General features: G+C 49.6%; 1 protein-coding gene across 1 annotated transcript; it reads left to right on the plus strand.

Annotated features, from left to right (window-relative positions):
* Nucleotides 1-299: 299 nt before the first annotated feature.
* LOC120713200 (anthocyanidin-3-O-glucoside rhamnosyltransferase-like) lies at nucleotides 300-9,357 on the plus strand. Its single transcript, XM_039999205.1, has 5 exons — nucleotides 300-444; nucleotides 3,192-3,263; nucleotides 4,671-5,282; nucleotides 7,369-7,373; nucleotides 8,564-9,357. Exons 1-5 carry the CDS (start codon nucleotides 300-302, stop codon nucleotides 9,227-9,229), a joined length of 1,500 nt encoding a protein of 499 aa, XP_039855139.1. The 3' UTR covers nucleotides 9,230-9,357.
* Nucleotides 9,358-16,944: the final 7,587 nt, after the last annotated feature.

Consider the following 16,944-nt stretch of genomic DNA (forward strand, 5'->3'; position numbering starts at 1 on the left):
ACTACTAAGAGGCCAGCACATCATGATTAGGATCACTCTAGAACTAAGCACAAAGCAACTGCATCCTTGCTCTCTCTTTCTTTCTCTTGGCCTACACTAACACTGTGCCAACTGCCAAAATGTTACGCGGCTGTGCCTACCACGCAGAACACGCGCGACTATTCGGCTATAATAGCACAGCTCAGTCAGTCGGTCCTCCTCGTACCCACACACAAAGCCTGAAACGTAAAGCAAATCACCTATCTATTCGGCTATTACACGGCCTCTGAGAAAGACAACTAGCTTGCTAGTCTGGTGCCATGGCGGGCGGTGGAGAAGGCGTCGGCGCCGGCAGGGACGTTGTCCACGTCGTCATGTTCCCCTTTCTCGCCTTCGGCAACATAAGCCCGTTCGTGCAGCTGGCACGCAGGCTGGTCTCCGGCGAGGCCGCCGGGTCCGCGTCACGTTCCTCACGGCCGCCGGGATCGCGCCGCGCGTCGAGACCATGCTGGAGTCCGCCGCCGGCGCGGTGAGGGTGTAACATCCCGTAATTTTTATGAAATGTTATATTTTCCAAAAATACGAGTTTTCAAAAACTTTTTGTGTGAATGTGCAATTAGTTAGAATAACCTAAGAATTAATGCTATCTCCCTCACAATTCCTAGAATTTTAAAAACAAATAAATATAAGGATCATAATGTTAGAGTGATATATTTGGATTTTATTTGGAGTTATTGGATCTACCTTGTTTATTTGAACTCAAGTTGGATTTAATGTTATCTTGTTTGAATTGTGTGGAATTAAGTTTGAATTTGGCCATTCAAACTTAATTCAAAAGCTAAACCCAGCCCAACGCCTCCACCCGGCCTGCTAACTTATCCTCTAACCTTTCCCAACCTGGCCCATCTTTCCCTTGCGTTCCAGTCCGGCCCGCCGTCCCTTTCCGCACGAGCACAGCCCTGCCGACCCAGCTCGCCCGACCACCTGCACAGCCCCCGGCCTGCTCCGCCACCTCCGCCTGGCCCGTTACCCCCGTGCCGGCCTGCTTCGCCACCCCGCCGGCCCGTTCTTCCTTTTCCCTCGCGGACAGTCCGGCACGCGCGCCAGCCAGCCCGCTGCCCTCAGATCTTTCCCCGTGCCGCTGCCACCTTGGCCCCACGCGCCAGCTGCCTCCCTGTTCCCCTTTCTCCTACGCCTCGCCTAATGCCGCGCGGACACCGCCGCGGCCTCAACCACCCGTACGCGCGCCTGTCCTCGCCTCGCGACAAAGCTCTGCAACCGCCCGCGTTCCGCGCTGGCCACCTGCCCTGTCCCCTCTTTCTTGCGCGCCAAGCCCGCACTCGCGACTCCGAGCGCAAGGAGGAGATGCCCTTGATGCTCGCCACGTACCCCCGCGCCGCGGCCGTCCCATCCTAACCCTCGGCGTCCGTGTCGCCGTGGAGCACCAACCCTAGCCCCGGAGCTCCTATTAAACCCAATCGGCCGTCCCCAAAACCCTAGAGCCCTTGGGGAATTTTTCCACATCCTAGCCGCCGCCGCCAAGGAGAAGAAGAAGCAGAGGAAGGGGAGGGAAAGGAGGAGCGCCGCGCCAAGAAGAAGACCCGGAGCCCAGCAAGAGGAGGAGACGCTGCTGCCGCTGCGGAAGCCTTGCCTCACGCCTGCGCCTCGATCGACTCCCTCGGCGTAGTAGTTCTACACGGCACGGCCACGACGATCCCCTGTCTCGCCTCGCCACTGCGTCGAGCCTGTCGTCCACGAGCCCGCCAGGTGAGCATCGCCTCTCGACCTCGCCACCATTGAGCCGCCGTAGCGCATCCCTAGGACCACCCCTACCTCTTGTGTGTGCACGCTTGCAGGGACCCGACGAGCCACGCCGTCGCGTAACCCCGCAGCCCGGCGTCGCCCTGACCCTGCGCCGCCATGGCTAGTGTGTTCGCCATGGCCACGCCGCGGCCCTGGAAGCCAGGTGCCCGCGCGCGTGCGTGTGCCACCCAGGCCAGGCCTTTGCCCCTTTCGAGCCGCCCCGCGACGTCTCGCCGCCGAACGCCGCCGCCATGGCCTCGCCATGGTTTTGCCGCGCGCGCGTTTGCGCGTGTGCGCACGCATCCGTGCCCAAGGTCGGGCCTTAGCCCTGCCTTGCGCTGGATTGAACCGCCGCCGTGACCTTGGCTTCCCAAGCGCCTACGTGCGCGCTATCCTGAGCCCTCCTTGCTTTCTCATGACCATGCCGGCAAGCTGTGCCGTGGTTTCCTGCGCACGCACACACCCCGCACCCCGTTTGACCCGGCCGTGACCCTCATTGCCGCCGTTCCGCCGCGGCCTGGCAAACCAGTGCCCGCGCACGCCCCTCGACCTGCCGCCATGCCTGGCCTCGCCTCGTCGGAGCAGCCTGACCCAGCCTGGACCAAGCCACTCGCCACTCGAAGACCTCGCCGTCGACCGGAATCCGCAAGCCAGCGAGAGAAGGAGGAGGAGCGCTGCCCTGCGGGCCCATTTTGTCAGCGAGAAGGAGGTGAAGAGAAGAAGAAAAGATAAGAGGAAGAAGAAATGGGTCGTCGCCTGCCTCAGGGCCCAAGAAGCCGACCCAATCCAGTCCGCCAAGTCGAGCCACGCGAGCCGACCTGCCATCGCTGATCCGAGCCAGCCTGCAAGCCGTGCCACCGAGCCGACCCAGTACCCGAGCCGAGCTGCTGTTGGGCCGCCGAGCCGGCCCATCTGTTTTAAGCCCACGAGCACAGCCGCGCCTCCCTTTTCTTTTCTGGTTTTTCCTGACGTGTGGGACCCGCCTGTCAGCCTCACTGTTTCACCGACACGTGGGCCCAGCTGACGCCGCTGACACGTGGACCCGTTGATCGGTTGACTTGGTCAACATTGACCAGGTCAACGCTGACATCATCACAGGCAATGATGACGTCAGCATTTGGCGGACCCTGTGCTGATGTCAGCAGGACACGTGGCACTCTCTGGTGCTGCCACGTGTCGCGCTGTGTTTTTTTTCCGAAAACATTTATTTAATCCTAAAAATTATTTTAAGCTTCAGAAAATCATAATAAATCAACCGAAGCTCCGAAAATTATGAAACCAGTTTCATAATTCTTCTAAAATCATGATCTACGCGTTAGAGTAGGTTTTTTTTGTGAGTTGGATCTTATTTGGGTATTTTTGTGCATTTTTGCACTTTGGCCCCTATAGTAATTCGTAATTACGAATAGGTTCTGCTGCTGAAGAGAAGACCGACGACCAGAACTACCAGGAGGCCCAGGAGTTCTACGAGGAGCACTCAGGTTCACGCCCATCTATGACTTGAAATCCTATTAGTCACTGCATGCTAGATTGCTACTGCTTTACTTGTGTGTATGTGAGATAAGCCTTCTTGGCCTATTGTGTACTGTATTCCTTGCATCCCTATTACATTGATTTATTCTTGGGTGCTTTGGCTCCTATATGAGTGATTGGGTATGGGAATGCCATGTTGTGATAGTCTTGCATGCTTGAGACCCACTTTGTGAGGAGCCAGAGATAGGGCTTTTAGCGGGGGCAAGCTACTGGCCGGGAATGTGTATTGGGCACATTCTGGGGAGCACCTGTGACGGGTGCGGGAAGAGAAGAGAAGGAGGGGCGATACCTGTTATGGGTGCCCAAGGAGAGGCAATACCTGTTATGGGTGCTTTTGGCGGACCACTGCGGAGGACCGCATGAGGAGTGCTTGCCCCGGCTTCTTATGGACATATGTGGTATCTGAGATTTGTAGGACTTTTCGTGCATGCCACTTACCCACTGTGGTGGTGGATCCGGTCCGAGCTAGCTATGCGCGTCACCAGACCTGTCAGGAGTAGGGTAGTGCGAGGGAGGCCCGATGCGGGTGGAGCATGGGCGCTTGGTGGAACTTCGAATGGCAGGGGGAGAGCCACACAACTCCAGGGCACCCCAACCACGAAGGGGTTGCATCCCAACCTGGGGGGACAGGAATGGTACCGTAGCGGTTAGTCTTGTTTTGGTGCTTCGGAGACAGTTGGAGTAGCTTGCCGGCTCGATTCGGGGCGAGTGGGTACATGTGTACAACCCCTGCAGGGTGAAATCTATACGTATAGCCGTGTACTCGGTCATGTACATTCTCCTACACTTCTGTTACTTCATCTAGAGTAGTAAACCCAGATTTCTACCTCTCTCTAGTCCACTTTCCCCTGTGGAGTCAGATGAGGTGCAGGGAGAGGGAGTTCCTGCACCGACCTTGGATGGGTGAGAGACATGAGTATGGATATATGTAGATATATATATACTTGTGCTTGCATAGGAAATCTCAGCCTATCTTTGGCTACTTTTTATACCTTTGCATCCACTTAAAGCTTGCATACAGATGGTGATGTGAACCTATCCCGTCCTTGGAGATAGCTTGGCAAGATGCAGGGTCCGATCAGGAGTTCGACACCAACAACGATGGATGGTACGATTGAAGACTTAGAAGCCCGTGCTACGCTCAAGTGCTGCCTGTGGAGTTGAAGTTCGAGATGAAGGATGGCCTGAAGACCAGCTACTGCTTCTGTTTTCTGTTTGTTCCATTTAGCCCAATGGGCTTGTAATAAATTCGTACTGCAGATCCTATGGATCTTGTAATAATTAAATCCATGTTTGAACATGTTTTAAGCGAGTATGACTGATTTACTACCTGAAATGAGTTCTGTATGTGATAGCTACTGATCTAGGAACTATCACCACAATACAGAGATTTGGGTTCTTCTTTCGAAAACCCGGGTCATTTCAGAGGGTCCTGCCCCAGAGCCTGCCCCAGGTCCCCGGCCTGCCCGCGGGGGCCGCGATCATTGCCGACATCTCCGGCGACGGCGCCGAACTGCTGAAGCTCGCCCTCGACGGCGCCCGGCCCGAGGTGCGCGCGCTGCTCGCCGAGCTCCGCCCGAACGTCGTGTTGCTCGAGTTCGCCACCTCCTGGGTCTGCGACGTCGCCGCGCCTCTCGGCGCAAAGGTGCTCTACTTCAGCGTCTTCTCCGCCGTCTCCTTCGCCTACTTCACCGTCCCCGCCCGCCTCGCCGGCGGGCAGCCGCCGTCCGCCCTGACCGCCCGCAACCTCATGGTGGCGCCTGCCGGGTACCCTGCGGCCTCGCCGCTCACCTCCGCGCCACCCCAGCTACAGGGACCGGCCCTGGTGTACCCATACACCAGCTTCCACGGTATGCCGTGCGTGTACGACCGTGTAGTCGCCAGTGTCGAGGGCAGTGCCGGCATCGTCTTGAAAACCTGCCGGGAGATGGAGGGCCCCTACATCGATTACATCTCCTCCCAGTTCGGTGTAACAATCCAAATTCAATTCAATTGGAAATTCAAAAATTAAAGAAGAATCTTACATATGGACCCACCTGTCATACACCTAGCCCCTTCTCCCTGTGCTGCACGTCGCAGTAATGGCGGTCTCCCGAAGCTCCCCGCCGTGCGTGTCGTCGTGGAGGCCGATCCCGGTTTCCCGGCCGTCGGTGGGTCGCCAAGTCGACCACGCCCCTCTCCCCGAGCTCACCACCTGCCTCACTGCCTTCTGCGCCCTCGGTTCCTTCCCTTCCACCTCCCTTGGTCGCCATGGACACAGAGTGAGCGAGCTCACTGTCTCCAGCCGATTCGTGAGCTACTCTCCATGGATCCCAAATCCACCGCAACCGAAGCTCGATAACCTTCCTAGCTTCCTTCCCAACCCCGCCAAACCTAGCCCTGAGCCCCATCTTGTCGGAAATCAGTAAATCCCCGGCCGCCCGCCATTGAAGCCGCTCGGAGCTCTGGTCGCCGTCGAACTCCCTCGTCCGATCATCGATTTCTTCACTTGACGGCTCAAATCGACCCTAGGTGAGCCACTGGTGCTCATGCTCTCCCCGTTCCCTCGCGTTCGCTTGATTTCCACGCTCGTTCCACGCCTTGCCGCCGTTGGCCGCCGTGCTTGCTGCCGCCGCACGCTGCGCGCCACACTGCGCGCCGCCCCCCGCCACCCTTGCGCGCGCCCCAGCGCCGCCCTACCTCACTGATGCTCGCAACGCGCAGCCCTGCCGCCGCTTGGCCCCGCCGCCGCCTGGAACGGCGAGCGCCGCCGCCGCCGCGTCGCCCCACCGCCGCCGCCGCCGCGTCGCCCCCTGCGCCGCCGCCGCCGCCAGCTATTCCGCTGCCCGGCACCGCGCGCGCACGCGGGCTCTACCTGGGCCGCGGCTGCGCCCTGCGCGGGCCGCCGTTGGCCGCAGCCGCCGCGGGCCGTCGCCCCTGCGCCGGCGAGCGCGCGCCCTAGCGCACCTGGCTGCACCGCCGCCCCCTCCCCTGTTTTGTCCCACTGACCAGTGGGGCCCACTGGTCAGGGGGGGTTGGGGGGGATTTCTTTTATGTATTTTGTGTTTAATTTCGGCTGAGATTTATAAACTCCATATAAATTCAAGGAAAAATGCGAAAAATATGAAATAAATTTTGTTGGATTTGTTAGAGTAAGATCTATAGAGGAAAAATATCAACATTGGCAAAATGACCTTTTTACCCCTGCAAGAATTTAGATTGTGTTTAGACTTGCTTAATTAGTTTCTATAGATTTGTTAATCTAAAAATTATGAAATTTTTGCAGTAACTTAATTTAAACCTGAGTGATCCACTATAAAATTTTCATACTCATAGGACCTAGTTTAGTATATGAATATAATATGTAACCAAACTTAATTATGTGTATAGGTATAATGATATTTATTTTACATGTAAATTTTTATACAAATTATAACAGGCAAATAATATTGTCTTTGCTAGTCATATTTTATTTTATAGTAAACCATGCTCTAATTTATAATTTGGCCGCTAATTGTTCTAGCACTAGGGTTAAAGTTGTTTATCACCATATTTGCGTCCTTTTATGTAAATTGTTGATTTGTTTAATATTTATCCTCTAGTGGCAAAGTCATGTTAGCATTTACTCATTGTCTCATATGTATGCCATTTACTCATTGTCTCATATGCATGACATATAGAATCCGCGACCGAGGAAGTCGTGTTCGAGGTGATCGCGGAGCCGCAGGAGCAGACGGAGCCAGTCCCGCAGGAGTTTCGTGACGACCCGGCCCAAGGCCCAGTGGACACTAGCTCTGAGCAGCAGCCCGCAGGCAAGCCCCGGTGCACGTCCTTTTATTTCGAATTATCACACATATGATTATGTTTCAACTACTACCTGTGCATTAGGTTTAGGTTTTGTTGGAACCCTAGTTGCATGATACCTAGGTTTTCTCGAGTTATACTAGTATATAGAAGACGATAGAAATGCTACGCCTAATAGAATTCGGTAGAAGTCGAGTGATTTGGGTCACTCACGAGATGTAGGGGATTTAGTTTTTCTGAATATATGGATTATGGAATTAGGTAAGAAAGGAAAAGTAATTGGAGACCGGACGGGGGAAAGATTAGCCCGCCTGTGTCGGTTAAGGACCGTTCGTTGCCTGGCCCTGTGATCGAGTTTGAATTGTACTAACCGCATGCCGGGAGTAGGAGGTAGTCGAAACCGGTAATCCGAGTACTGCCTTGTTTCGAAAGTACAGAACTTCTACCCACCCCTTAGGGCGAGTCGAGTGGTCGCGGAGAAATGGATGTTTAAGTTTACTTTTGGTGGTCTCTCGTAGGGCTCGGCTGACTATATGCAGGTGGGGCGGTTCTGTAGTTCGAGGCGGGGAGAGGAATGGTTGGCATGTATAGTCCGACGGGGCAAATACGTGCCGTGTTGGTTAGGTCCACCTTGCAAGGTTAAATCGGATCGATCCGCCGTACGTCGCATCTCGGATATGAGCACCTTGATCACGGCACCACATCGTAGTGATGCTATATGGATTTTAAGTGATGAGTAGTAGGGTCTACCAGGAATTATAACTCTATGTTGTTATGATTGCTTAGCAGGTGCAAATAATAGTTAATGATTTATGAATATAGAATTTGGAGCTAAAAGAGGGAAAATAAGGACTCATTTCTAGAGCTTTTTCTGCAAAAGTAACCAACAGCCAAAAGCCTTGCATGTCTAGTTATGTGGGCTAAGTTATATCCACTGGTCGGGTAAGCCTTGCGGAGTATTAGTATACTCAGGGTTGTGGCTCAAACTATTTCAGGTCAGGATGAGATAGACTTCTGCCCTTGTTGTGCTAAGTTCATCCAGCTTGGCGCGGATGGTTGGGAGGTGGCCGGACCAGATGTTTAGTCCTTGCTAGTTACAAAATCACACACCCGTGGGCTGAGTGTGTGATTCGATACTGCGTTTCATGTATTATAGTCGTCAGGTTTCCTATATCGGACTTCGTTTTAAAATAAAGTTACTCTTGTATATTGTTATGTATTTAAACCAGATTTGTAGAACTAATGTACTCTACTCGGTATTGTAATCGTATTTTATGTACTCGTCATGTTTGTACTGCCTGCGCTCACCTTCGCGTGGGACTACTGGTGTTTGTTTCGATCGGAATGTCGGTTTCGAAATGACTGTCAAATTAAACCGTTAAGCCAAATGTGCCTGATGTGTTCAAATGATGGTCATTTAGCTTAATTTGAGTTTTAATTTGGCGGTTCTGTCACATTCGGCAAGCCCGTGCTCCTCGCCGGGCCCGTCGTGCCGGAGCCGCCGCAGGGCGAGCTCGAGGAGCGGTGGGCCAGCTGGCTCTCCTCCTTCCCGGACGGTGCCGTCGTGTTCGCGTCGTTCGGGAGCGAGACGTTCCTGCCCACCGCCGCCGCGACGGAGCTCCTCCTCGGGCTGGAGGCCACCGGCCGCCCGTTCCTCGTCGTGCTCAACTTCCCCAAGGGCGCGGACGCAGCGGCGGAGCTCGAGGCGTGCACCCCGCCGGGCTTCGAGGGGCGGGTGAGGGGGAGAGGGCTGGTGCGCACGGGCTGGGTGCCGCAGCAGCACATCCTGCGCCACCGGAGCGTCGGCTGCTTCGTCAACCATGCTGGGTTCAGCTCCGTCGTGGAGGGGCTCGTCGCCGGCTGCCGCCTGGTGCTGCTGCCGATGAAGGGCGACCAGTACTTCAACACCGCGCTGTTCGCGCGCGAGCTCGGCGTCGGGGTGGAGGTGGAGGTGGCGCAGCGGGATGACGGGTGGTTTGGGCGCGGGGACGTGGCAGACGCTGTCGCCGCTGCGGTGGCGACGGGAGGTGACGGAGATGCGAATTGGAGGGACTTCTTTACTAATGAGGCCGTGCAAAATAAGTTCCAGGTCGACTTCATCAGGGAGCTGAAGAAGGTCGTGAGGGCGTAAGTGCAGATGATACCAGTGGCGGATCTAAGAATTTAAGGATTTTATTATTTCTCTTCTTCTTCATCCATACTCTTAATTCTTTTTCGGAGACTTTGGGAGGCTCCATGGGATGTATGGGACTATGGGTAGAGGGGAGCCTTCAGGGCCTGCCCCCACGCTGGATCCGTCTCTAAATAATGTGTGTATTAATTCACAAAATATATTTTATAGGACATAGCTAACTTACTGTAGGCCGTAATTTAATCCATCTATATGGCCTACCTTTTATAGAAAGACAACCAGTTGCACGGAGTTATTTTTCTTTTTCTAGTAAAGAAATTGGTTTTTGCTCGGATTTCGATGCACTTGCATGCATGTGACACCAGATAGAAATGAATAAAGCATGCATGTGAGAGGAGACGAATTTTGGATGACATCAGCGCACATAAGCGATTTTAAAATTTTAAAAAGCCATAGCCTCACAATCTAGCGTCCAAATCAAAATATGATTGCACCATAGTGTTCGTGCCAACAAGAGCTTCAAAACTAGACCCCACATCAATATATTTTAGTGATATTTTTTCTTGCTAAGAAAATGTTTTGTTATTATATTCTAATTTGCTCATGACTTTTAAAATAGTTGCTCATGATGTTTTAAAAAATTGCTTCACTCATCTTATTTCAATTAAGTGGATATTGGTATTCATATCGTGAAGATACAAAATAGATTGTTTGGTGTTATTAGTACACGTGGGTAAACAACTTTGTTGTATAGTAGGTGAAGGTATATAACATGATTAATAATAGGCAAGTTTAGTAGATTAATTGAGCATTTAAACTAATTTATTTTGTTATTTTCCATTATACATAAAGCAATTTAGGTGTTTTCAAAAAATATCATCGAAACATATACAAGTGGGGTAATGTTTTGAAGGTCTCTTCGAAAGAGATGTAACTGTACAATCGGAATTTGAATCTGATTGATGGTTTAAAAATTATAACTTTTTTAAATTTTGAAATTGGTTACACGTGCTATGGCGCGTGGGGTGGATCGTAGTTTTAGACTGCCGTGCAATAGCATAAAAGTACGACCAGCCATAATTAAGTCATTACCAATTTTATAAGATGGAAAAGATCTACCATGGTGGAGCGTAGACGTGCAAGAAGCGCAAAACAAATTGTGGTGGTGGGAGCAGGTATATATGATCATCTTCAATGGTAGATTGTAATCACAAACGTTGCATTATATATTCTGCTATGCAGATGTTTGGCTTATCAAACACTTACACTTCAATATTTTCTTGATAATGTTCAAAAAAATATTTCCTCAATAATATTTGGCAACAAATAAAAATGATACCGCAAATAGGGGTGGTCCCAACTCCGAAACTACTCAATGGTTTCCATAGCTACCATATCAGTAAGACACATGATTTATTTATTTTTGAGTAAAGTACATGAGTGGTCTTTAAACTTGTTCTGGTGTGTCATCTAGGTCCCTGAACTCTTAAAATGCATTTTGAGATCCCTGAACTTGTTCCAAGGTGTCGCATAGATTTTTAATCCATCAAAATGCATTTTCAGATTCATAAACTTGCGCCGCGGTGTCATGCAGGTCTCTAAACTCTCAGGATGCTATTTTAAGTTAATAAAAACTTTTTTTGCTACTCTAAATTTAATAAAATTACTATTTTAATTTTTATTAAGAATGGAAACAAATTATCTTAATAAATTTATACAAAGCGAATGTACTAGTTAGTAGGAAATATTCAAGATTAACATTGATATCTCATGTTAAACATGAAAACTATAATATCCACTGTTGATATCAAATGATCAAAATTAACCTATGATGATGTATGATTAATGAGCAGCTAATTCATAATTAAAATGGTCTTAGTGGTAACATTTCTAAATGAATGGGCGCGAGCGAGCTCCCCTTGCGGCGCGCGCGAACACGGCGGCTGCGGCCAGCTTCCTCGGCGGCGGTGCAAGCGAGCTCCCTCGACGGCAGAGCGCGCGAGCACGGCGGCTCATGCCAGCTCCCTCGGCGGCGGCAGGCCTGCGAGGTGGCTCCAGCTATTTCCTGCACCACATGCAAGCGAGATGGCTCCGGCGAGCTCTCGCTGCACCACGGCGCGCGTGCGTGCGCAGCCGGCGCAGGCAATCATGGCCAGCCCAAGCCCCGCGAACATAGAAACCACCAGTTTCTTCCCAACGGCAAAAACATGGTTTCCATGTGCCTCGGGTAAAGAGTAGACACCGTTTCTCAACTAAGAAACGGTTTCCTCTGGTTTTTTTTTCTCTTTCCTCATTAATTGAGTTGCCACGTTAGCATTTTACTTAGCTGGCATCTCATTTAATAGAGTAGAAATTACCATTAATATTCTATTGGCACTGCCCTAAGTCTCCCTATCCGATCGTATAAAAGAACAGGCATGACACCAGCTGTGGCGCCTCTGAACACCCGCTCCTTCCAAAAATGCCAGATAATTAGCACGAAATGGGTGTGGAACCCCTTCCTCTTAGAGCCTGGTAGTTTCTGTCTCAGATGACAGGCCACCAGTCTGCAAGGGACAAGACAGCTAACCCCAGGACCGACACACGATTTATTAGAAACGACAGCATCCAACGCATCAAGTCTTTAGAGCACGTTTAATAGTTGCGACAAGCACTTGCCTGCAAGAGCCTCACGTCAGATTGGAGCCTAACTCATACAATAACTTATCTCTTCGCATGTTTCAATACATATTATTTTATTATGTTGGACCCATTTGTCATTCACCATTTTTCTACTGTCTTCCTTTCTCTCTCATTTGGCTGGTCCAGCAAATAAATTTGAAGTTCTTGGAAACTGTGTTCAGCTAGTCGCCAAGTTCAGCGCCAAGCTGAGGATTCTCTCTCATCCAGCTCGGAGATAAGGCTGACGTGTTGGACGATTCGACCCTTATTGTACCTGCTCTTATGGCAGCGAGCACTCGGATTCAAAGAGCAGCTTGGAGCATTAATCGGATAGGTGGAGAAAGGGGACAAGATGAGATGGATGGCACGCAGTCATTGTGTTCGGAAGCTCTAGCACCTTCCAGTCTAACAGTATTTTTCTTTCATACCGTTCCAGCACCAGCTTTCAACCACCAGCTAGCCAACAGTATTTTTCTCTCACACCACTCCAGCCACCAGCTCCAGTTCCAGCCCAGCGAACAGAATGAGTAGGGATTGCATTGCTTGAAAAAAAAACAGATGAGGTGGATGTTTGAGCTGCTACTAATTGCTGGGGCCGCTACTGGGCGATTGTTCCCCGCAGGCTGTCGCGACGACATTGTAGGGATGTAAACAAATTGGATACAGATGAATATTACAGATAAAATATTTGTTTTTATATTTTTGTTTGAATATGGAGTCGGATACGGATAATGTTAGTTTTCGCCGGATAAAATTGTAATAGATATCGACATTATAAAAATGTAACTTTTTAGTATTCGGATACGGATCGATTTTGAATATTGAATATCCGAAACCGGATACAGACGGATAAAAACTCTTCCAGACCGGATCGAATTCGAATATAGTCGAAAAATATTCGTACCATTTACATCCCTAACCGGTTGCTAGGGGCGCGCGTGCACAAGGTAGCAACGAATACGTTTTATTTGGTTCCCAGTTAGTCTCCAGATTCCCTGCTCAGGCTTCTATCAGTACTGTGGGCTTTCTCGTCCTCTGCTGCTCGTAATTTTTCTTTCGGGATAGCGAGTGAGAGGGTCCATGAACAGGCGGCGGGGGAATTGTTTGACATGCATGTGTATGCAGAACCAGTGATCAAGATTAGTATTTCCTTTCTAAGATAAAAGAGGTAAACATAATAAATGCTAAATGATCAAATAAAAAACTGTATAATAACTCTTTTATAGTACAAACTGAAGCATAGAGATTGTAAAACATAGGCAAATAAGAAGCACGGAGAGAAATGAAGTTTTAGGTTTCCATCGTAAAACACAAAAAGGAAGCTGCTTGTCCATCTTCTGCATCAAACGATGACATGATTTTCATCATGTGCGCTGAGACAACAAGTTGCATCCTCAATGATAGAAATAAATGGTGATATTCTGCAAGAAAAAAAGAGAAAGAAAATTGAATACTTGTCTAAAAGTTTTATAATTGAGCAAAAAGTTATTGAAGAAAACCTACAAGCATGTTTAGTATTCTCTTCGTATCTACATGAGTATCATACTTGGGGTCATAAGATAGCGAGACAAGCACTTACGTCGGGGTTTTGCATTTTCCTATAAAAGGTATTTCTCTTCAAAACTGATCTACATATATCTTGGTAAGCACTAAAAAAATGAAGACAAAACAAATGTACTCACACTGGGGTGATCATCATTGTAGACATTTCAATTCCATTTTCCAGTTTCTACCTAACGTTGCAAGCTATTGAAAGCCCAAAAGTGATAAATTAAGCCAATAACAACACAATAAACAAGCACGCCCTCCTCTCATTTTGAACTTTGCACTACAAAAACCCCAATATTTTGCACTAAAATCGTGGAACTTTCTAACATTTCAAATGTTGTACCCCTAGAGTTAAAACTTTGTTATTGTAAATTTGCACTTAAATTAAAGAACATACTAAATGCACATTTCAAACATTATACCCGCAGAGAAAAAACTTTGCACTCTAAATTTTGGAATGTCGTATTTTCACATTATAAACTTTGCACCCCTAAATCTAGAATTTTGCAACACCATGTTTAGAACTTCTTACTCTAAACATGGCTTATTTTTCATCCAAGAGATTTCTCATATGACTTTCAACATAATCTCTACAAAATGCATCATTAATATGAGTTTTTCTTTATTAAAAAATCTATCATTTTTGGCAAACTCGATGTAAGAGCAACTCCAACAGATTAGGTAAAAAACATAGCTAAATGAAGATGTAAAAGACTAGGTAAAAGAATAAAAACGTTCTCAAACGGTGAGAGAACCAACAGCCTCTCCAAATATCCAAATATGGGCTCTCCATAATCAAACCCCCTCTCCTCTCTCACCCACGACAAAAAACAAGGGCCGCCGGCGCCAGGTCGACCGTGGCCGCGAGCGGGCGCCCGGCGAGGCGGCGGCGGAGTGGCACTGCACGGCGCGCGAGGAGGCACCGTGGCCAGCACAGCCGAGTGGAGCCGGTGTGCACGGCGACGCGGCACAGGGGCGTGCAGCCCACGACAAGCGATAGCATGGCGTCGGCGACGTCGTGAACGAGCGCGGAAACTCGCGGAACGCAATGGAACGAGGGAAGCACGAGCATCAGTGCATCACCTAGGTTCGATTTGAGCCACTGGACCAAGAAAACCGTGGCTGGAGCATGGAGTTCGATGTTGAGGTGGATCTTGAGCAGTAATGGAGACCGGCGGCCGGGGAACCTTCGATTCCCGGCGGGGCAGTGGTCAGAGCTGGTGTAGGAGGGGTTGGGGAGGGAGATAGGGAGGTGGGTAAGCTTCGGGTGCGAGGGATTTAAGATCCACGAAGGGAATTGGGCGAATTTGACCGACAATGGCAAGCTGCTCAAGCTTTACTTGGCTCTGCTCGAGGAAGAAGGGAGGAGCACTTCAGGCTCGTCTCATCGTGGAGCGTTGGCTCATGTCACTCGGCACCAAGCTTCCGCGTCCTCCGCCCGGTCTAGTTCTTCGCGCCGCATAAGGTCCACCGCCACCTCTGCGAGCACGCCGCGCTCCCATGCATCATCTCGCCCCAGCCCACCATGGCGCGCTCCACCACGCCCAGGTGCTCCTAGATCAGCGCCTTTAGCGTCGCCTTCCTGCACTCCGCGACGGCGAGGTGAGACGACAACGGTGGCGACACCGCGCACATGCGGGATTGGGCATGGCGGGGCCATCGCGACGGGGCATGAGGCGGTGCAGCAGGGCATGGCGGGGACGGCATGACGCAGTCAGGAGGAAGAAGAGAGGGTGGGCCCAGATAGAGATAGCGAAGGGATGTGGTCAGGCAAAAATAGCTCACGAGGTGCGCGGGATACATAACCGGATAGGAAGGATGGGTAAATGAAGAAGCTGTTGGATCCGATTTTAACTCTTGTTTTGCTATTTTTAGCTATCCAGCTTCTTTTAAAGAAGCTGTTGGAGTTGCTCTAAATGCTTATTTATCTTACTACATGCCCTCCATAGTATTTTATTTAAAGAATTATTATTATATTTTTGGAGGTGGCTAAAATACGGCAGGCCGTAAAAACAACTATACGTACGGTCTGTCTATTTTTAGTAAAAAAACTCGAACCGTCAGCTTTCCCACCCCACATCTAGGGCCCACCTTCAATGACCTCCCCCACCGATCGCCCAGCACACTGCCTACAGAAAATTGCCTAGACGTTGGCATTGGCCTCCACCCCGCCACCGCCATAGACCCAAAGAAGAACATAAAAGAAAAAGTAGAACTGCTCCTCTGAAGAGGAGATGACGGCCACATCAACAGGATATTGTGTCAGGCAAAAAAGTGTGCAGAAAAAAGACTCTGGAGATGGGATGATAGCCGAAGAACAACAAAAGAGATGTGTGCGCATCTATACATGCCAGATTTTTTTACAAAACCTGCTACAAATTTAGGGTTCCCTGGCTAGTAGAAATAGATCTAGAACACATTATTGTTGTATCTACGAGAGATAAACTGCAGTTGCCATCTTGTGAGCTATACACATTGAAGAATGATATGCTTGATCCTGTACAAAAAAATCTTTGCCTTCCATGTTGCTTGTCTCCCCATCCCCCCTCCTCCCCTTTTATCAGGAAATGGAAACACTACAAGAAACCATTTATTCTACGACGGAACATTTTCGTCATAGATCGCTGAAAATTCGTTATAAAAAATTGTTAGTGACGATTTCAGACATCGTCATGTATTGAGCGTCATAGATTAAATCAGGTGACATTTTCTTTAAAATCGTCACAGATCAGCACAATCTATGATGTTTTTTAACCGTCGTAAATGCCCTTAGGCCCGTGTAACCAAATCCAAGTCCAGCCCAAGCCCAACGTTCATGACGAAATTTAACATCACAGATGTTTGCCACATCAACCAACAGGAGTAGTGAGGTGGATAATGATGATGACACGTGTACGATGACATGGCTCGTGACATGGATGATGACATCATTGATGATGTGGCTGGTGACATCACCAATGATGTGGAGGATGATGCCCATTTTAGAACTGGGTTGGGCCATTTTTTACCCACTGTCAAATCAAAGCTCACTAAACAAGTCCATTAAAAATTGAGCCCATCAAATTCAATCCAATTTGTCATACCATTCACCAGAATGGTCATTACAGCCCAAAATACATACCCAATTTTACCAGCCCAAAATAACAGATACAATCTCAGGTTTCCATTCAAAAGAGATATAACAACAATCACATTCATTTTTGAGTAAAATGCACTGTAGGTCCTTAAACTAGTTGACCTATTCTGTTTAGGTCCATGAACTTCGAAAATGCATTTTTAGGTCCATGATCTATTCAAGTGTGTCACTTGAGGTCCAAAACGCCTCTAACTAGTGTTGACTGCATATGTGGACCGCCACGTCCGATCCAACATGGCCGTTGGCCGCCCCGCGTGCTCCGCTGGCTCGCCCTCATCTCCTCTTCATGCTTCGACTCGCCGGTCGGATCCACTCGCGGCGGGGTGGGCGGCCGGCGCTGCGGTGGCGGCCAGGCGGCGCGATGAGCGGC

The sequence above is a fragment of the Panicum virgatum genome, chromosome 6K, assembly GCF_016808335.1.
Source record: "Panicum virgatum strain AP13 chromosome 6K, P.virgatum_v5, whole genome shotgun sequence".
In the NCBI taxonomy this organism is placed as follows: domain Eukaryota; kingdom Viridiplantae; phylum Streptophyta; class Magnoliopsida; order Poales; family Poaceae; genus Panicum; species Panicum virgatum.

Bases quoted from the DNA above. Each gene is read 5' to 3' on its own strand.
- LOC120713200 (XM_039999205.1), top strand. From the start codon at position 300: ATGGCGGGCGGTGGAGAAGGCGTCGGCGCCGGCAGGGACGTTGTCCAC. The intron at 445-3,191 runs GTTCCTCACGGC...AATTACGAATAG, and splicing joins GGCCGCCGGGTCCGCGTCAC to GTTCTGCTGCTGAAGAGAAG. The intron at 3,264-4,670 runs GTTCACGCCCAT...TGTATGTGATAG, and splicing joins GTTCTACGAGGAGCACTCAG to CTACTGATCTAGGAACTATC.